At 43.6% G+C, this 21,565-nt stretch overlaps 1 protein-coding gene and 1 long non-coding RNA gene across 5 annotated transcripts; both read left to right on the top strand.

Annotated features, from left to right (window-relative positions):
* The first annotated feature begins 213 nt into the window (after positions 1–213).
* Positions 214–3,164, top strand: LOC110492666 (uncharacterized). Of its 4 annotated transcripts, none has more exons than XR_016487529.1 (3): positions 214–301; positions 1,011–1,179; positions 2,154–3,164. It is a non-coding gene; the product is annotated as an uncharacterized LOC110492666 (long non-coding RNA). The 4 variants fall into 4 exon arrangements; XR_016487528.1 differs by having other exon boundaries at positions 226–403; XR_002469054.3 differs by having other exon boundaries at positions 233–403; positions 750–1,179.
* Positions 3,165–4,681: 1,517 nt separating this feature from the next.
* On the top strand, positions 4,682–18,836 carry LOC110492650 (kinesin-like protein KIF3B). The gene is made up of 9 exons (XM_021567080.3): positions 4,682–4,771; positions 6,614–8,126; positions 9,730–9,831; positions 10,018–10,140; positions 10,346–10,464; positions 10,782–10,898; positions 11,066–11,171; positions 11,463–11,662; positions 16,832–18,836. Exons 2-9 carry the CDS (start codon positions 6,711–6,713, stop codon positions 16,950–16,952), a joined length of 2,304 nt encoding a protein of 767 aa, XP_021422755.3. The 5' UTR covers positions 4,682–4,771; positions 6,614–6,710; the 3' UTR covers positions 16,953–18,836.
* The last annotated feature ends 2,729 nt before the right edge of the window (positions 18,837–21,565 follow it).

Here is a 21,565-nt window from a genome sequence, read left to right on the forward strand (position 1 = left end):
GTTTTACCTTACACATACAAATCCTGTGATAATCTCATCAAACGTTTTTACCAAAGTACCCCCCCCCCCCCCCCCCTCTCTCTCTCTCTCTCTCTCTTTCACACATGTGTCTAAAGATTCCAAATACCATCGAAGATCATATGAATTTCCAATTCCACATCAATTTAAGTTTTAGTGATGCAGCTGAACAAGGAGATCAGCACCTCGGGGGTTAAACTTTTTTTCAGTATCCAATGCATTCTGGGATGTGAGAATGAAGCACAATGGCGGCGAAACTGAATCACTCGCAACTTTTTTTGTGGTCTGTTATTTCCTTACAGCAATATTGCTACAAATTAGTCTAACGTTTGCTACAGAGTTAACGTGTGACGACAATGGCTACATTTATATTGTCCTTGCATGGGTAATAACTGTTTTAACTGTCCTTGTAAACATTAACGTTTGCTACTCCGATGTCTTTTAAATAATGGTCTGGTGATTTGTGGGCTATGGTTGTATTTATTTAACTAGGCACGTCAGTTAAGAACAAATTCTCATTTACAGTGACGGCCTACAACGTCAAGTTTATTTAACTTTGATTTATTCATGCAGATTAATGTATTTATTGCTATCTAGCTTTTTTTTTTTTTTTTTTACAAATATATAAATTGTGATTTATAGCTAACCAGCTAACTTCATAGTTGAAGTTGGTGTAACTATAGCCTAGCCAATTCAAATAATTAATTGCTAATGCCAATTTGGTTCCTCAGGTCGATTTGGAAACCAAGCCGACTACTTTCTGGGGTCTTTGACATTCTCAAAAAAATGCTGAGTTGCACAATGACAGTGTGCCGCCACCACGCTCCTCCAGAATCAAATGTACCTTTTCGAAATCACGTTTCCTGGTGTTGATCTCACCAGTCCGGTCCTTTTAAATCCATGAAGTGATGTGAACAAGTGCACACTTTGGGAGAAATGAGACGCAGGAAGGATTCAATCTCACGCTCACAGCTGTGTCCCCATTTTAACAGGTACATGTCCCCTACAGTGAGTTCTTCCAGCTAGAGGCCCTGACCCACTACCACTGCGTGGTAAGCCTAGAGCACTTGATGAAGCAGCTGGCCCCAACACTGGCCTAAGGGCAGCCTACTTAGTCAGCTGCACAGAGGAGTGTAAGACAAGAAGTCCTGCCCCATGAAGGTGAGTGTTGTGATTGAGGTGTAGAGTCAGAGATGATTACTGAGGACTGTTGTTTAGGTATTGAGCCTAGTTACCAAAAAAATACACTTTGAAACTGGTCAGAGAGATTGTTCCATGACCTAGCATTCAGACAGTCTGTCTTTTTATATCAAATTTAAATTCCTTTCTTGTAACTAATTCATTGATTCGGTGGTGTTCATGCCTATGAAAAGAATGCCATGGCACAGTTAAACACTGCCCCCTGGTGGACTGTTACTATAACTGTATTTACCCACACATCTCTCACATACCATCTACACTAAACAATAATATAATTGCAATATGGAAAGTGTTGGTCCCCATGTTTCATGAGCTGAAATAAAAGAAACCAGATATGTTCCATAAGCACAAAAAAACATTTCTCTCAAATTTAGTTCACAAATTAGTTTACATACACTACCGTTCAAAAGTTTGGGGAAATTTCCTTTAGACATGAATGTTGTAAATGACTATTGTAGCTGGAAACATCAGATGACAAAAAATGGAATATCTACATAGGCGTACAGAGGCCCATTATCAGCAAACCATCACTCCTGTGTTCCAATGGCACGTTGTATTAGCTAATCCAAGTTTATCATTTGAAAAGGGATAATAGATCATTAGAAAACACCCTTTTGCAATTATGTTAGCACAGCTGAAAACTGTTCTGATTTAAAGAAGCAATAAAACTGGCCTTTTAGACTAGTTCAGTATCTGGAGCGTCAGCATTTGTGGGTTCAATTATAGGCTCAAAATTACCAAAAATTACCAAAATTGCCTTCTGAAACCTGTCAGTCTATTCTTGTTCTGGGAAATGAAGGCTGTGTACGACTCCCTTCACAGTAAAAATAAATACAAATACCCAGTACATCCATTTTTCACAGGTGTTGAGCTGTTGGTTAACATGCTTTGTATACTGCTATATTCAGTGTATCATTGTTTCTGTCCAAGCCCAGGTGAAGGTGGTGAGCTTCAAGCCAGACTTGGCCCAGATGGACTTGTACATCATAAGCCAGTCTGACCACTTTGTTGGGAATTGTGTGTCCTCCTCTTCCTGCTTTTGTCAAACGAGACCGTGATGTCCATGCCCGGCCGTCGTCTTTCTTCGGGAAGGGACTAAGCTGGAAAATGTAACAAGCAAGACGAGCTGTGAAGATTTGCCCTTCCTGGGGAGTCCATGACAAATTGCTTTTAGAATGGCTTTTTAATCTTGGGTGAGGAGGAGGACATTGCAGTGTAGGAATGTGATCCATACTCACTATTACAGTGATGTAGTGATAAAAATGTTTTTTAGTCAACTCTGATCACCGCTCGCGGTAAATAAAGTAAAGCTCCCATTTTGTTTCCTCTAAACCCTTACGCAAAATAATGCATGTGTGTTTACCCTCCACAACACCACTGCTATTAAACAAGCAGTAGCATCATTACACACGCTGTATACATGACATTATTATACTCTTCATAGCATCAACAATCCAGGCTGCATCACATCCGGCAATGATTGGTAGTCCCATAGGGCGGCGCCCAATTGGCCCAGCATCGCCTGGGGTTTGCCAGGGTAGGCCGTCATTGTAAATAAGAATTTGTTCTTAACTGATTTTCCTAGTTAAATAGAGGTTCAATAAAAAAAAAAGTTCAATTTCCGCAATAACTTCTATGCTGCACAACGCATCACCGGGGGCAAACTACCTGCCCTCCAGGACACCTACACCACCCGATGTCACAGGAAGGCCATAAAGATCATCAAGGACAACAACCACCCGAGCCACTGCCTGTTCACCCCGCTATCATCCAGAAGGCGAGGTCAATACAGGTGCATCTAAGCTGGGACCGAGAGCCTGAAAAACAGCTTCTATCTCAAGGCCATCAGACTGTTAAACAGCCCTCACTAACATTGAGTGACTGCTGCCAACATACTGACTCAAATCTCTAGCCACTTTAACAATTAAAAATTGGATGTAATAAATGTATCACTAGTCACTTTAAACAATGCCACTATATAATGTTTACATACCATACATTACTCATTTCATACTGTACTCTATACCATCTATTGCCAATGCCGTTCGGCCATCGCTCACCCATATATTTATATGTACATATTCTTATTCATTAATGTACACTTGTGTGTATAAAGTAGTTGTGAAATTGTTAGATATTACTGCTAGGTCGGAACTAGAAGCACAAGCATTTCGCTACACTCACATTAACATCTGCTAACCATGTGTATGTGACCAATAAAAATGTATTTTATTTATAGCCACAGCTATAAACAAGTCACTGCCAAAATACAGGAAACACCAACAACTTCTTAATACAGGCATGAGTCAGAACAGCTTCAATTGAAGCGTAGATTCTACAAGTCTCTGGAACTCTATTGAAGGTATGTGACACCATTTTCCCATCATTTGGTGTTTTGTTGATGATGGTGGAAAACGCTGTCTCAGGCACCGATCCAGAATCGACCATAAGTGTTCAATTGGGTTGCGATCTGGTGACTGAGATGGATGGCCCTGGCATATGGTTTACATTTTCATCAAACCACTCATGCTCCATTGTCATCCTATGGGGGCGTAGCCAAAACAATGGCCCACCCAGTATTTTTATAAATGATTTATATATGTTAATTACTCAGGCACCGCACCTGCTTTCAATATACTTTGTATCCCTCATTTACTCAAGCGTTTCTATTATTTTGGGAGAACAAATTCATAATGACATCCTAGGAACAGTGGGTGGTTCAGAACGACAGATTTTTACCTTGTCAGCAATGGGATTCAATCTCGCAACCTTTCGGGTTACTTGCCCGACGCTCTAACCACTAGGCTACCTGCCACCCCCAACAGTTCACCCTGTTGAACCCTGGGTGGAGAAGACTTCCAGTGTAATGTCACTGTCTTACTTTTCCTCTTTAATACTGTGTAAATTGGACCTGGTGGATGAGGGTGTAAAATAAACCTCTCAGGAGTGCAGTAACGGATCCTGCAGATACTAGTTATAGTGGGAGGTTGACAGTCTTCCTCATACGTTCTTGTAATGTGATATTACTAATAAGGCCAACAGTAAATGTTTACTATACTTGTGTACAACATGATCACTGTGTCTGTTTCTGATGTTTTGAAGCTTTGTACCTACCAACTAGTTGTATTATTGCTCTTCGATGAAAATTACTTGTAACGTGGCATTTATGCAAGTAACCCTGAAATGTGGTGATGACTGAGCTTCCTGCGTGTGCACAGTGCAGAGACATGGAAAAGATTCAGGCTTCACTGGTGATACATGTCTGTAGCCTAAACTAATTAATGCACGTTCTCACTTTTTAGATGTTCAATTTTTCTATGCATTTTTTTAAAATATAAAAATATCCCAAGTTATATTGACACGATTTTGTAAAATATATTTGTTTCAATTTATTATGAGGAGAGGTCTTTAGCTGTTACATAACAAGACAAAGACTCCGATTGGCTGCTTTGTTAAAAGCCATAACCGGCACCTCTCCATCCGGGACAGTTTTCTGGGATGCAAAGGAACGGCTGCTCTAATGGCTGACTGGGTGGAAGCACTGGATTGACTGGTAACTAGCGGACAATGTTAATGCTGTCGTGAATTTTGCATTATAGCTAGTGAACAATGTCACTGAGTTTCACCTTAATTGTGTGTTTGTTCTCGTACATGGAGATGCCTCCCATCATCAAACTGTCCTTTCCTGAGAAAGGATGTGTTCGTTTTCCGTTGCTAGGCCGTCCGATCGAGGGTTGTTAGGGGTGCTGTCCCGAGTCTTTTGTGAACGAGTTGGCTTGCAAAATCACATTTTCTAATTTGTTTCCGGATGATGTGAACATGTTCTCCAATTTTGTTAGCTAGATATCTTATTGTTGCTATAATTGCCATAATTATCATAAGCGTAAAGCCTTGACTATTTTTGTTATTTTAGCCTGTGCACAGCGATGAACTGGCTAGCTAGCTTGTTACCGTAAATCAACTAACGTTAGCTAGCTAGCATAGGAAGTACCAGAGTTGATTATATTCCGACGCTTTCACTAAGGAGCACTGACCGATAACTATCAAGTTAGTTTGCCAATCTAACGTGACTTTGTGTGTGCCAATAACTAATGCTTTTTTCAAAGTTTTGCTAGCGAAATTACTTAACGTTAACAACAGTAGCTAGTTTAGCTAACCTAATTATGTTGTGTTCTTGCCTAGTTAGTTTTATTAACCAGCTAGCTAGCAATGTCACTGAAAGGTCAAGCTGGTACCCGGGCAGCTGTGTTGTTTTGTTAGCTTGCTAACTACACTACATTGACAAAAGTATGTGGACACCCTTTCAAATAAGTGGATTCGGCTATTTCAGCTCCCGAGGGGCGCAGCGGTCTAAGGCACATCTCAGTGCTAGAGGCGTCCCTGGTTTGATTCCAGGCTGTATCACAACGGGCTGTGATTGGGAGTCCCATAGGGCAGTGCACAATTTGCCCAGTGTCGTTATGGTTTAGCCGGGTAGGCCGTCATCGTAAATTATGACCATTTTCTTAACTGACTTGCCTAGTTAAATAAAATAAAAAAACGTTGCTGGCTAGTGTATAAAATCGAGCACACAGCCATAGACAAACGTTGGCAGTGGACTGGCTTTACTGAAGAGCTCAGTGACTTTCAATGTGTCACCTTCATAGGATGCCACCTATCCAACAAGTCACTTTGTCAAATTTCTGCCCTGCTAGAGCTGCCCCGATCAACTGTCAGTGTTGTTATTGTGAAGTGGAAATGTTTAGGAGCAACAACGGCTCAGCCTCAAAGTGGTAGGCCACACAAGCTCACACAAGCTAAAAAATAGTCTGTCCTCAGTTGCAACACTCACTACCAAGTTCTAAACTGCCTCTGGAAGCTAAATCAGCACAAGAACAATCCCTCTGTAGATAAAGCAAGGTCCATGTTTGTCGAGATTGGTGTGGAAGAACTTGACTGTCCTGCAGAGTCCTGACCTCAACCCCATCGAACACCTTTGGAATTAATTGGAACGCTGACTGCAAGCCAGGCCTATAATCCCCCAACCAATCAGTGCCTGACCTCACAAATGGTCTTGTGGCTGAATGGAAGCACATCCTCGCAGCAATGTTCCAACATCTGGTGGAAAGCCTTCCCAGAAGAGTGGAGGCTGTTATAGCAGCAAAGGGGAGGCCAACTCCATATTAATGACCATGATTTTGGAATGAGAAGTTCGACAAGCAGGTGTCCACGTACTCTTAGCCATGTTTTGTAGCTGCTAACTATCTGTCTGAAAACGTTGTAGCCAGGAAGCAAGTTTGATGCACAGTGCAGAAAGTTCTTCATAATCACAAAAGAAAACATGAACTAATCGTGTTGGCAATAGCTATTTGAAAATAATCATATGTGTTTAAAAATATATATTTTTTTTTTACAGATTCTGATGTTGGCATCTCTGATATTGTGAACTCTTGACTCTGTACAATACTTGAAGGAAAGAAACACAAGGCCAGTTTGCCTGGGGACCAGTCACGATGTCTAAGACCAGAGAGTCGGTGAAGGTGGTGGTTCGCTGTCGACCCATGAATGAGAAGGAGCAGGCAGCTAACTTTGAGAGGGTGGTGCAGGTGGATGTGAAGCTGGGCCAGGTGGCTGTGCGAAACCCCCGGGGGGCTGCAGCCCACGAACACCCCAAGGTCTTTACATTTGACTCTGTGTACGACTGGAACTCCAAACAGGTGGATCTCTATGATGAAACCTTCAGGCCCCTGGTGGACTCTGTCTTACTTGGTTTCAATGGTACCATATTTGCGTACGGCCAGACGGGTACAGGAAAGACCTACACTATGGAGGGGGTGCGCAATGACCCAGAGAGAAGGGGTGTAATCCCCAATTCCTTTGAGCACGTCTTCACACACATATCCCGCTCCCAGAACCAGCAGTACCTGGTGAGGGCCTCGTACCTGGAGATCTACCAGGAGGAGATCAGGGACCTGCTGTCCAAGGACCAGTCCCACCGGCTGGAGCTGAAAGAGAGGCCAGACACGGGTGTATATGTCAAGGACCTGTCCTCCTTCGTCACTAAGAGTGTACGAGAAATAGAGCACGTGATGAACGTGGGGAACCAGAACCGCTCAGTGGGCTCCACCAATATGAATGAACACAGTTCCCGGTCACATGCCATTTTCGTCATTACCATCGAGTGCAGCGAGCTGGGCGTCGACGGAGAGAACCACATTCGAGTGGGCAAACTGAACCTGGTGGACCTGGCTGGCAGCGAGAGGCAGACCAAGACAGGAGCCCAAGGAGAGCGCCTGAAGGAAGCCACCAAGATTAACCTGTCCCTGTCAGCCTTGGGGAATGTCATCTCTGCCCTGGTGGATGGCAGGAGCACCCACATCCCCTACCGTGACTCCAAGCTCACCCGCCTGCTACAGGACTCCCTGGGGGGCAATGCCCACACAGTCATGGTGGCTAACATCGGACCAGCATCTTACAACGTGGAGGAGACACTGACCACATTACGCTACTCAAACCGGGCCAAGAACATTAAGAACAAGCCCCGCGTCAACGAGGACCCTAAAGATGCTCTGCTCAGAGAGTTCCAGGAAGAGATTGCTCGGCTCAAAGAACAGTTAGGGAAACGCTCAGGGAAGAAGAGGAGGAGGAGAAGGGGGTTTGGAGAAGCTGGGGATGAACTAGAAGAGGACATAGAGGATGGAGAGACGGAGGAGGAGGATGATGATGATGGTGTAGAACCAGCTGATAAAGTGGGTGCAGATTATTGGCGTGTACAGCAGGAGAAGTTGGAGAGGGAGAGGAAGGCCATCATGGAGGATCACAGTCTGGTGGCGGAGGAGAAACAGAGGCTGTTAAAGGAGAAGGAGAGGAAGATGGACGCCCTGAAAAAGGAGCAGGAAGCAGGCGAGATGCTTACTGCCAAAGTCAAGGTGAGGAGACTACATTCTGGTCCTTTTCACCCCAACATTCTCTTTTTTTATTCTATACAGTACACGGCAAACGTTTGGACACATCTACTCATTCAAGGGTTTTTCTTTATTTGTACTATTTTCTACGTTGCTGAATAATAGTGGGGACCTCAAAACTATTGAATCATGTAGTTACCAACAAAGTGTTAAACAAATTAAATAAAAATGATATTCAAAGTAGCCACCCTTTGCCCTTATGACAGCTTTGCACACTCTTGGCGTTCTCTCAACCAGCTTCATGATGTAGTCGCCTGGAATGCATTTCAATTAACAGGTGTGCCTTGTTAAAAGTTAATTTGTGGAATTTATTTTTCCCTTATTGCATTTGAGTCAATCAGTTGTGTTGTGACAAGGTAGGGGTGGTATATAGAAGAAAGCCCAAGTCCATATAATGGCAAGAACAGCTCAAATAAGCAAAGAGAAATGATAGTCCATCATTACTTTAAGACATGAAGGTCAGTCAATACGGAAAATTTCAAGAACTTTGAACGTTTCTTCAAGTGTAGTCGCAAAAACCATCAAGCGCTGTGATGAAACTGGCTCTCATGAGGACCACCACAGGAAAGAAAGACTCAGAGTTACTTCTGCTGCAGAGGATAAGTTCATTAGAGATGCCAGTCTCAGAAATTGCGTAAATGCTTCACAGTTCTCGTAACAGACACGTCTCAACATCAACTGTTCAGAGGAGACTGCATGAATCAGGCCTTCGTGGTCGAATTGCTGCAAAGAAACCACTACTAAAGGACATCAATAAGAAGAGACTTGCTTGGGCCAAGAAACACGAGCAATGGACATTATAGACCGGTGGAAATCTGTCCTTTCGTCTGATGAGTCCAAATTTGAGATTTTGGGTCCAAACGCCGTGTCTTTGAGATGCAGAGTAGGTGAATAGATGATCTCCGCTTGTGTGGTTCCCACAGCGAAGCATGGAGGAGGTGTGATGGTGTGGGGGTGCTTTGCTGGTGACACTGTCTGTGATTTTATTTAGATTTCAAGACACACTTAACCAGCATGGCTACCACAGCATTCTGCAGCGATACGTCATCCCATCTGGTTCACGCTTAGTCCCACTATCATTTGTTTTTCAACAAGACTATGATCTAACATGCATCCAGGCTGTGTAATGGCTATATGACCAAGAAGGAGAGTGATGGAGTGCTGCATCAGATGACCTGGCCTCCACAATCACCAGCCCTCAACCCAATTGAGATGCTTTGGTATGAGTTGGACTACAGAGTGAAGGAAGAGCAGGCAACAAGTGCTCGGCATATGTGGGGGAAAAAGCATTCCAGGTGAAGCCGGTTGAGAGAATGCCAAGAGTGTGCAAAGCTGTAATCAAGGCAAAGGGTGGCTACTTAGAAGAATGTCTAACACTTATTTTGTTGTTTTTGTTTTGTTTACTACATGATTCCATGTGTTTAATTCATAGTTTGTCTTCACTATTATTCTACAATGTAGACAATGGTTAAAATAACAAAAACCCTTGAATGAGTCGGTGTGTCCAAACGTTTCACTGCTATTTTGTGTGTTTCCCCTCACACCTCATGATTGTGTCCTCACCCAGGCAATGGAGAGTAAGCTTCTGATGGGTGGGAAGAACATTGTGGACCACACCAACGAACAACAAAGGATCCTGGAACAGAAGAGACAGGAAATTGCTGAGCAGGTGATATGTGTGTATGGATGGACTTTTATTGATGGAGACAATTGAACATTCAATTGTATAGTATTCATTTGCCATCTGATCGGAAGAGTTAAATGATTTATGTGAGTAGTGTTCTTTGTGGGATTACACATCCTTGCCCTTACTGTGTGTGTGTGCGTGCGTGCGTGCGTGTGTGTGTGAGTGTAGAAACGCAGAGAGAGGGAGATGAAACAGCAGGTGGAGAATCGTGACGAGGAGACCCTGGAGTTGAAGGAGACGTACAGCTCTCTACAACAGGAAGTAGACATCAAGACCAAGAAGCTGAAAAAGGTCGATCAGGAACTGTAGCAAAATAGCACCTTTTGATTCCATAGAAAACTGTCCTTTACGTTGTCAGTTCACTAGAGTTCAAATGAGATTGTGGCATGCACAACGTGTTCAGTTTTCCCTGGAACATTTGTTTGTTTACACTGAAACTATGGTGTTTTCGTCTCCTGTTGTGCTCGGTCTCATTATCCCTCTGATTTTTCTCCAGCTGTTTGCGAAGCTGCAGGCAGTGAAAACTGAGATCTATGAGGTCCAGGAGTTCCACATCAAGGAGAGGCAGGAGCTGGAACAGACCCAGAACGAGTTGACCAGGGACCTCAAACTCAAGTATGGACCCTGTCAGGCAACCAACCAGCACACATCTCTCATTTCACACACCCTATTAAAATAAAAAATCAATGTAGTCTATTTTAGTTGTTCCCCTCTGACAATGAGTACATTCCTGGAATAAACATGAGTGATTAGCTTTGACCTGGATTTTTCCTTGAATATCAGGAAGTAACAAGGAGAGTTGTTCTAGATGAGGTTTTGTACTGTGGTTGGTTCCCCCCGTCCCATGACTGCCTAGGCTTCGTCCTATTATCAGTAATAGTATCCTCAGGCTGTTAGGAGGATCCCCCTGACCTTGTTATTCTGTCTGCCAGGCATCTCATCATTGAGAATTTCATCCCCATGGTGGAGAAGAATAAGATTGTGAACAGGGCGTTGTTCGACGAGGAAGACGACCACTGGAAGATGCGTCCCATCACACGCATAGAGGAGTATGTGCACATGAATTATGCAGTAGTAGTTAGACATACACATGGTCAAATATGTGTACAAAACACGCTGCAGTAATGCATACATGCACAGGGTTTGACCTAAGTGGTTGGCAAATCCCTCGTGTAGGAAGGAACACATACAAATTGTATGGCTGTCTTTTTGACAGTGACCAGCAGATGATGACCAGACCAGTGTCAGCGGTGGGCTACAGAAGACCCCTGAGTCAGCACGCCCGCACGTCCATGGTGATGATGGCTGACGTCAGATACAAGGTATGATCTTCTTTATTCCCTCTGCTCTCCTCCCGTCCCTCTGCTCTCCTCCCGTCCCTCTGCTCTCCTCCCGTCCCTCTGCTCTCCTCCCGTCCCTCTGCTCTCCCGTCCCTCTGCTCTCCCGTCCCTCTGCTCTCCCGTCCCTCTGTCTTCTCCTCTCTCTCTGCTCTCCCGTCCCTCTGCTCTCCCGTCCCTCTGCTCTCTCTCCCGTCCCTCTGTCCCTGGTGACTGTGACTCACGCCTTGTCCTCTGAGTGGTAGCAGTCCCCCTCCTCTCTGTCTGTTTCCCCAGTCTGAGAATATCCTGATGCTGGAGATGGACCTTCCCGCTCGGACCACTAAGGAGTACGAGGGGCCAGTCATAGCGCCCACGGTAGCAGCAGCGTTGGAGGATGCTCTGCGGGAAGAGGATGCGATCCAGGTGGATGCCTCCAGGTTCCACAGCAGCCTCGAGCACACCAGCACTGGGGCAGTCAAGAAACCAAAGTCTGGGTAAGGCTCTGTCCCATTCTGTACAAATTGTATTTGTCACAGGCTTTGTAAACAAGTGTAGACTAAAAGTGAAATGCTTACAAGGGGGGGGGGAAATAAAATGTAAATAGAGAAATAGTAGAAAAAAGTAACACAAGGAATAAATACACAATGAGTAATGATCACTTGGCTATATACACAGGGTACTAGTCCTTAATGGATGTACAAGATAATTGAGGTAGATATGTACATATATATATATATATATACATACATACATACATACATACATACATACATACATACATACATACATACATACATACATACATACATGCATACACACACACACACACAAAAGTATGTGGACACCCCTTCAAATAAGTGTATTTGGCTATTTCAGCCACAACTGTTTCTGACAGGTGCATAAAATCGAGCACATAGCCATGCAATCTCCACAGACAAACACTGGCATTATAATGGCCTTACTGAAGATCTGTGACTTTCAACGTGGCACTGTCATAGGATGCCACCTTTCCAACAAGTCAGTTTGTCAAATTTCTGCTAGACTGTCCACGTGAGCTAAGTGCTGTGAAGTAGAAAGGTCTAGGAGCAACAACGGCTCTGCTGCAAAGTGGTAGGCAACACAAGCTCAAAGAACGGGACCGCCGAGTGCAACACTCACTACTGAGTTCCAAACTGCCTCTGGAAGCAACATCTGCACAAGAACTGTTCATCGGGAGCTTTATGAAATTGTTTTCAATGGCCGAGCAGCCGCACACGAGCCTAAGATTACCATGCGCAATGCCAAGCGTGGACTGGAGTGGTGTAAAGCTCACCACCCGTTGGACTCTGGAGCAGTGGAAACATGTTCTCTGGAGTGATGGCAGTCCCACTGACAAATCTGGGTTTGGCTAATACCAGGAGAATGCTACCTGCCCCAATGCATAGTTCCAACTGTAAAGTTTGGTGGAAGAGGAATAATGGTCTGGGGCTGTTTTTCATGGTTTGGGCTAGGCCACTTAGTTCCAGTGAAGGGAAATCTTCATGCTACAGCATACAATGGCATTCAACATTTATTCTGTGCTTCCAACATTGTGGCAACGGTTTGGGGAAGGCCCTTTCCTGTTTCAGCATGACATTGCCCCTGTGCACAAAGCGAGGTCCATACAGAAATCAATGGTCGATCGGTTTGGAAGAACTTGACTGGTCTGCACAGAGCGCTGACCTCCACCCCATCGAACACCTTTTGGGATGAATAGGAACGCTTACTGCGAGCCAGCCTTAATCGGCCAACATCATTGCCCGACCACAGAAATGCTCTTGTGGATGAATGAAAGGAAGTCCCCGCAGCAACTTCATATGAATGGTTTTGGAATGAGATGTTTGACGAGCAGGTGTCTACATACTTTTACTAATGTAGTGAATAAAGTGACTAGGCAGCAGGAGAGATAATAAACATTAACCACATCGTATGTGATGAGTCAAAATATTTGGTGCAAAAAGTGTTAATGCAGATAACCAAATAACTACCCGGACTAACTATTCAAATCAAACTTTATTGGTCACATATACATACATTCTTAGCAAGTGTTATTGTGGGTGTAGTGAAATGCTTGTGTTCCTAGCTCCAACAGTGCAGTAGTATCTTAACAATACACAAATGTAAAATAGAATAAAGAAATATATAAATATTAGGATGAGTAATGTCAGAGTGGCATTGACTAAAATACAGTATATACACATTAAATTATTAGAGCAGTATGTAAATCTTATTAAAGTGACTAGGTAGTTTGCCTCCGGTGATGCGTTGTGCAGACCTCACTATCCTCTGGAGAGCCGTACGGTTGTGGGCGGAGCAGTTGCCGTACCAGGCGTTGATACAGCCTGACAGGATGCTCTCAATTGTGCATCTGTAAAAGTTTCTGAGGGTCTTAGGGGCCAAGACGAATTTCTTCAGCCTCCTGAGGTTGAAGAGGCACTGAGCCTTCTTCACCACACTGTCTGTGTAGGTGGGCCATTTCAGATCGTCAATTACGTTTACACAGAGAAACTTGAAGCTTTCCACCTTCTCCACTGCGGTCCTGTTGATGTGGATCGGGGCGTGCCCCCTCCACTTTTTTCAACGATCAGCTCCTTCATTTTGTTGACATTGAGGGAGAGGTTATTTTCCTGGCACCACACTGCCAGGGCCCTCACCTCCTCCCTATAGGCTGTCTCGTCATTATTGGTAATCAGGCCTACTACTGTTGTCGTCTTCAAAGTTGATGATTGAGTTGGAGGCGTGGCCATGCAGTCATGGGTGAACAGGGAGTACATTAGGGGATGGAGCACGCACCCTTATGGGGCCCCTGTGTTGAGGATCAGCAAAGTGGTGTTTCCTACTTTCACCACCTGGGGGCGGCCCGTCAGGAAGTCCAGGACCAAGTTGCACAGGGCGGGCGGGGTTCAGACCCAGGGCCTCGAGCTTAATGATGAGCTTTGAGGGTACTATGTTGTTGAAGGCTGAGCTATAGTCAATGAACAGCATTCTGACGTACAGTTGAAGTCAGAAGTTTACATACACCTTAGCCAACTACATTTAAACTCAGTTTTTCACAATTCCTGACATTTAATCCTAGTAAAAATGTCCTGTTTTAGGTCAGTTAGGCTCACCACTTTATTTTAAGAATGTGAAATGTTAGAATAATAGTAGAGAGAATGATTGATTTTATTTCAGCTTTTATTTCTTCAGCCGCACCAATGTCAGAGGAAACGGTGTACAACTGGCGACCGAAGTCAGCTTACAGGCGCACAGCCCCACCACAAGGAGTTGCTAGAGCGCGATGATACAAGAAAATCCCGGCCGGCCAAAACCTCCCATAACCCGGACGATGCTGGGCAAATTGTGCACCGTCTCATGGGTCTCCTGGTGATGGCTGACTGTGACACAGCCTGGGATCGAACCCGGGGCTATAGTGAAGCCTCTAGCACTGCTGCGCCACTCGGAAGGCCCAGCTGCAGAGGGCCCATGCCAAATCTTTTCAGCCTCCTGACAACTGTTGGTGTGTGTGGACCATGATAATTCCTTAGTGATTAGGTATTTTAATCCCAGGGTCCTTAGCTAGTGCTGAGCTTGGAGAGGAATGGACAATGGTGTTGACCTCAGCTCAGCCTTCAATAAACAGCATTCCAACGTGTTCCTTTTTGTCCAAAAGGGAAATGGAAGTGTGGAGTGCAATCGAGATTGTATCATCTATGGATCTGTTGGGGCGGAATGCGAATTGGAGTGGGTCCAGGCTGTGAACCATGACCAGCCTTTCAAAGCTTTTCATGGCTAAAAAATGTGAGTGCTACGTGGCGATAGTCATTTAGACATGTTACCTTGGCGTTCTTGGGCACCGAGACTTTGGTGTTCTGCTTGAAACATGTAAGTATTACCAACTGAGTCAGGGAGATGTTGAAAATGTCAGTGAAGACACTTGCCAGCTGGTCAGTGCATTCTGAGTTCTGGTAATCCATCTGGTCCTGCAGCCTTGTGAAGGTTTAACGTGTTTAAAGGTCTTCCTCACATCGGCTACGGAGAGCGTGATCACACAGTTGTCCGGAACAGCTGGTGCTGTGTTGCTTGCCACAGTGTTGGTTGCCTCAAAGCAAGGTATTTAGCTCGTCTGGTAGACTTGTGTCACTGGACAGCTCGCGGCTGGGTTTCCCTTTGTAATCCATGATAGTTTGCAAGCCCTGCCACCTCTGAGCGTCCGCGCCGGTGTAATAGGTTTTGATCTTGGTCCTATATTTACGTTTTGCCAGTTTGATGGTTCGTTGGAGGGCGTAGAATAATTTCTTATAAGCGTCCGGATTAGTGTCCCGCTCTTTGAAAGCGGCAGCTCTAGCCTTTAGCTCAGTGCGGATGTTGCCTGTAATCCATGGCTTCTGGTTGGGATATGTACGTCCGTTTTTTTTCCCCCCCACCTCTAGTTGCACAGGTGACATGCTGGTAGAAATTAGGTCAATGGTTTTCAGTTTCCCTGCATTAGTCACTGGCCACTAGGAGCGCCTCCTCTGGGTGAGCATTTTCTTATGGCCCTATACCGCTCTTTGAGTGTGGTCTTAGTGGTGGTAAATGGACAGCTACAAAAAATAAAGAAAATCTCTTGGTAAATAATGTGGTGCGTGGGTCAGCTGTTTATTTAGCTGCACCCACCCACAATTGCTAATAACCCATCCGCAACCGCCTGACTACATGTGAAAACCTAAGGCCCACACCAAACCCTGTCCTGCTAATATAGAAAATGCACTGCAGGCTACAGTCAGTCGGTGGAACAAATATTTGATGGGGTGGAGAATATTTTTTTTTAATTTCCCAGATTTTTTAAAATGTATTTATTAATTTATTTATTTTTAGATATGTTTCTGCTTGTAATTTCCAACATTTTCTGTAGGCTATTTGTTAGTCAACTTGTCTATAATTAGATCCATGCAGCTTCTCTTCGGTCATTATATGTTGCCCTAGAAGATTAAATAAACCATTACTCAACAGAATGTCATACATTTTATAGAATGAATGCTTCAATCTAGTTGACAGAAACTTCATAGATGTCATCTTCATTTGTGGAGCAAAGACGTTTAGGGACCGGGGATAAAAGACAATAATAGAAACAAACTGATGTCGTTTGGACATTAGTTTTAACTGTTTTGTATGGAAGTAGAAAGCTGTGAAAACGACCCAATGTTTCTGAAAAAAAAGAGTTCAGTTTGGGCCGGATGCATATTTTATGTGGTTGAAATATAACCAATGTCTTTCACCTCCGACTCATTCGAAGTAGAAATCTTCGTTCTTAATCGAGGTTAGTGATCGCTGTTCTGATGTCCAGAAGCTCTTTTCTGTCATAAGAATCAATGACGGCAACATTATGTGCAAAGAAAAGTTACGATCAGCGCAAAAAAAATAGCATAATTGGTCAGGAGCTATAAAATGGTCACTTCCCTCCAGTGCCATTCTGGGTTTTGTCCTTAGTTATTTCAGTAGGGAGGGTTTCTTCCTGTTTAGTATAACAGGTCTACTCGATACCACAGGGTTTATAAAGCAATAATCATAAGCAAATTTAGAAGCCATCCAATGATGTTTCCACATCGATGTCTTCCCCCCCCCACACACACACACACACACACACACACACAAAAAACGTTATCTTCTTCTCTTCCAACCAGCCGACCTAAAACGGGTAAGAAGACTGGTACCCCTACCTCTCGCACCCCCAACTCTCCATACAGCCCCTCCAGCCCAGGACATCCTTTATACCCACAATCCCGCGGGCTAGTGCCCAAGTGATAACTCCACACATTTCCTGTTTTTGGACCCAAAATTGAGAAGACTGCTTTTTGTTTTGTTTTTCTACTGAGTCTTGCAGACTGATTTTGCTGTCAGCAAGGGAAAGTGACAGAGACTCCAGACTGATTTTGCTGTCAGCATGGGAAAGTGACAGAGACTCCAGACTGATTCAAGCACTTTTTGTAAAATTATTTTTTTAAATATATTTTTATTTTACCTGAGACCATAGCTCTTATCATTTTTTTAAAGAGATTTGTATCTAAATTTCCAACCCACATGGTTACTGCAGTACAATACTATGCCATCTGTGCGTGATGTTCCAGAGACAAGCGGTTGAATACTACCTTCCCTTATGGGGCCCACACATGTTCTTAATGTTAACAGATAAGGACGGTGTCCTCTAGACCAATTATTTTTTGAGCTCTAGTTCACTACTATGCATGTGTCCTCCTGGGCCCCTCCTAGCTCTACAGTGTGATGAGAGGAGATGTGGGACATGGGGGGGCTGGCATCGGAAAGGACAGATCTAAATGCTTTGCTGTGTGGGGGGGGGGGGGGGGGGTTTGTCTGCCCAGAAGTGTTTGTGGTTGTCAATGTCCCTACTTTAGGTTTACAAGCTGTTATCCAGGTCTGTCTGTACACAGTTGTGCTTTAAGTCTCTGTTGTCCTCAATAAGTAGGGGAGTGTTTTGTTTGTACTGCATGGTGAACTAACTGTACAGGCCGGAGGGTGAAGCACGCTGCAACACGTCTGTCACGTCACGCGATGTGGCCGGTCGCTGCTGGAATCACAACATGCTGTTCTTCCTGGAGCACATATGGTGACAGGGATATGGAAGAGGGGAACTAGAGGTCAACACAAGCCAAATCATCTATCAGGGTTCTGAGGTGCCTTAGATTCTCCAGACTCTACAGACCTACAGCGGCTGGCTAAAGGAGGGGCAGGTAGGCAGCTGTGTGTTGCCTCAACCTCCTCTTTACCGACCTCTCGATCTGGCTCTGAGTGTTCCTTGGAATCAACTGATTTGTTGTACCTTAGGTAGAAAGTTTATGTCAAGAGGCCTCAATCAAAATGGGACTTGGTCTGAAAAAAATGAAGGTAGTTTTTCTTGTATGTTTTGGATAAATATGCAGTCTCTTAATTCACTGTTTTTACACCTGCATCTGAGCGTTGCCCCCCCACTCCCTCTCTGCTACTGCAGGGTTATACTACCCTGTGACAGTATATGCGTATACTATGATATAGAAAGTCCTATATCACCTTTTGCAGTTGTAAAAAATGTAATACTGAAAAAGGTTAACTTTTATTTCATTTTTATACATATGTAGATACCATTTTTTTTTAAAACACTGTCTTCTTTGAAATGGACTATTTTTGGATTTGTATAATTTTAAGTGCACTTTAATTTTCTGTTACGTGCATTTCAAATGGCTTTAGTGTTTGAGTTTGTTTTAAGGTCGGATCAACTGTTGCACGATGTTTTATGGGAAGGATGCGTTCTATCCTAAAATGTGATGTTCACTCAGATTCTGTGTGTTGAGACTTGTATGCATTTGGCATGAGATGGTTATCTTTGTACAATGGTTAGCCCCTATTTTTTTTTAAATACTTCTGACCATAGGGTTAATTAAGCATGATTTCTAGAAAATTCTTACGTCACCAAGCCATAGAATTCGGCATTTAAAATTAATCCCTACATGTATCCCGTTGTCATGTCACCGTATCTAAACTTTATGTATAAGATGATTCAGATATTGTTTTTGCCAAATGTTAAAATTATGCAGATGCACTACTATCGGTGTGACTGGCAATGCAGAAGTCCTCAACTGTTCTTTTTGTAAAAAAAAAAAAAAAAAAAGTTTTAATAAAGATGACCTAATTACACATTGATCTATTTTAATTTAAATGAGTGAAACTGATGTGTGGTGGAGTTAAAGTGTATGATCTCACAAACATTCAACTTTTGCATAAAATAAACTTTTATTAACAGCAGTCAAAAAGTACAGCTCAAATTCCAAAATAACATCCGTAAACACAACACACATTTGTCAGAACTTAAGGAATGGTTCTACAGTATAAAAGCAAACTGGGAAATACCTTTTAATTGCTCATTCTACCACAGTACTGAAATATTAAAAAAAAAAAATCACAAGACAATCTGCCTGGCCAAGGGAGTAAAGATGTATCACTTAACATTTGAAATCAATGTGAAAGCGTTATATTAAAAGGACAAATCAGAATAATTTTGACCATTATGCCAATTTCATGTGACATACTGTAGGTGTGACACTGGAGGCTGACTATAAGTTAACATCCAGTCTGTAAGGTATCTGTAGCAAGTATGAGCTAAAGAATCTATATATAAAATTGTATTTATATGCAGAAGACCACACGTAATGTATAACTAAACCTTCATAAGTCAGAAATTAAAGGTTTATTTTCTCTGCTGTTTTGACAGCACACAGTAGCTACATGCATTTCCTGTCCTGTCTTCTCACAGGTTTACAGCAGTGGCATGATACACTACACAGCCAAAAGTATGTGGACACCCGCTCCTCAAACATCTCATTCCAAAATCATGGGTATTAATATGGAGATGGTCCCCCCCCCCCCTTTGCTGCTGTAACAGCCTCCACTCTTCTGGGAAGGCTTTCCACTAGAAGTTGGAACATTACTGTGGGACTTGCTTCCATTCAGCCACAAGAGCATTAGTGAGATGGGGCACTGATGTTGGGCGATTAGGCCTGGCCTCGCAATCGGCGTTCCAATTCATCCCGAAGGTGTTCGATGAGATTGAGGTCAGGGCTCTGTTGCAGGCCAGTCAAGTGCTTCCACACCGATCTCGACAAACCATTTCTGTATGAACCTGGCTTTGTGCACGGGGGCATTGTCATGTTATAACAGGAAAGGGCCTTCCCCAAACTGCTGCCACAAAATCACCTAGAATATCAATGTATGCTGTAGCGTTAAGATTTCCCTTCACTAGAACTAAGGGGCCTAGCCCGAACCATATAAAACAGCCCCAGACCATTATTCCACATCCACCAAACTTTACAGTTGCCACTATACATTCGGGCAGGTAGTGCTACAAACCCAGATTTGTCCACCGGGCTGCCAGATGGTGAAGGGTGATTCATCCCTCCAGAGAACACGTTTCCACTGCTCCAGAGTCCAATGGTGGCGAGCTTTACACCACTCCAGCCAATGCTTGGCATTGTGCATGGTGGTGATCTTAGGCTTGTGTGCGCGGCTGCATGGCCATGGAAACCCACTTCATGAAGCTCCCGATGAACAGTTCTTGTGCTGACGTTCCTTCCAGAGGCAGTTTGTAACTTGGTAGTGAGTGTTACACTCGGGAACAGACAACTTTTACACGCTTCAGCACTCATCAGTCCCGTTCTGGGAGTTTGTGTGGCCTACCCCTACGCGGCTGAGCCGTTGTTGCTTCTAGACATTTCCACTTCGCAATAACAGCACTTACAGTTGACCGGGGCAGCTCTAGCGGGACAGAAATTTGACGAACTGACTTGTTGGAAAGGTGGCATCCTATGACGGTGGCACAGACGTCAGCACTTCAGTAAGGCCATTCTACTGACTGTCTGTCTATGGAGATTGGTGTGGCTGAAATAGCTGAATCCACAAATTTGAAGGGGTGTCCACATACTTTTGTATATACAGTTTATGTAGAAAAAAAAACATGATCCCCTGTAAACTAACTTTCTTTCACTATTGATTACAGAGTAAACCAAAATACCAGCTTTGGATAAATGTACATGTCAAGTTTGGCGTTAATTTGATCTTAAATGAATTCAGAAGGTAATGAAATTCATTGTGAAAAAAATCCCAGTTTTTTTTTTTTTTATCTACCTATGAATCAAACGTCAATTATTTTCCAGAATTGACTGAATTAAAAATGGAACTGAACCATTTTAGAGGGAAAAGTAAACATTTACAAATATAAGAGAATTTGAGCAGAATCCATCATAACAATGGAAGAAGCATGGTCAACCCTAGTCTGTCATGTTCAAACTGAAACGACTGCTGGACATGATCATGGCATCATAGTGTCTCCTGCATTTATTCTCAAGAAAGTTAACTCAAAACAACACCTAATATCCACTGCCAGTCTGCTAACAAAATAGAGTCAAACAATAATATCGCTTTAAGTGTCTCTAAACCACAGGCATCATGCTACCAGCTCCACACCACCTCATCAACAGACAACCTCTACACCACCTCTCTTCAGAGGTCAAACATCTCTCTGGCTTCTGGACACTACTGAAATGACAAACTTTCTCCTCCACTCTGACACTATCCCATCTTCTCCTTCCATTTATGAAGCACAAGGCTCGATAGCAATCTCAGATGGTTCTTCCAGTCTCTCGTGGTACAGAAGATGTCCCAGAGCACGTTGGTCCACATGTGGCTGCAGGTGATGTCCAATAAGTAGAGTTTGGTCTTCCAACCAGATAACAGACACCTGCATAGGTCTAGGGCTCACTCAGCACAGAATATATGGATCCCATTCTCACACACAGCTTAAGAGGGAAACAACTTCTGTTGGGTTGAGTGAAAAAGTTAAATCACAAAGATCCTCCCTTCCCAACTACTGC

The sequence above is a fragment of the Oncorhynchus mykiss genome, chromosome 16, assembly GCF_057628025.1.
Source record: "Oncorhynchus mykiss isolate SJ-2025 chromosome 16, ASM5762802v1, whole genome shotgun sequence".
Taxonomy (NCBI): domain Eukaryota; kingdom Metazoa; phylum Chordata; class Actinopteri; order Salmoniformes; family Salmonidae; genus Oncorhynchus; species Oncorhynchus mykiss.

Coding starts and splice junctions, on each gene's coding strand:
- LOC110492650 (XM_021567080.3), top strand. CDS start 6,711: ATGTCTAAGACCAGAGAGTCGGTGAAGGTGGTGGTTCGCTGTCGACCC. Junction 8,127..9,729: donor TGCTTACTGCCAAAGTCAAG/GTGAGGAGACTA, acceptor GTCCTCACCCAG/GCAATGGAGAGTAAGCTTCT. Junction 11,663..16,831: donor GTCAAGAAACCAAAGTCTGG/GTAAGGCTCTGT, acceptor TCTTCCAACCAG/CCGACCTAAAACGGGTAAGA.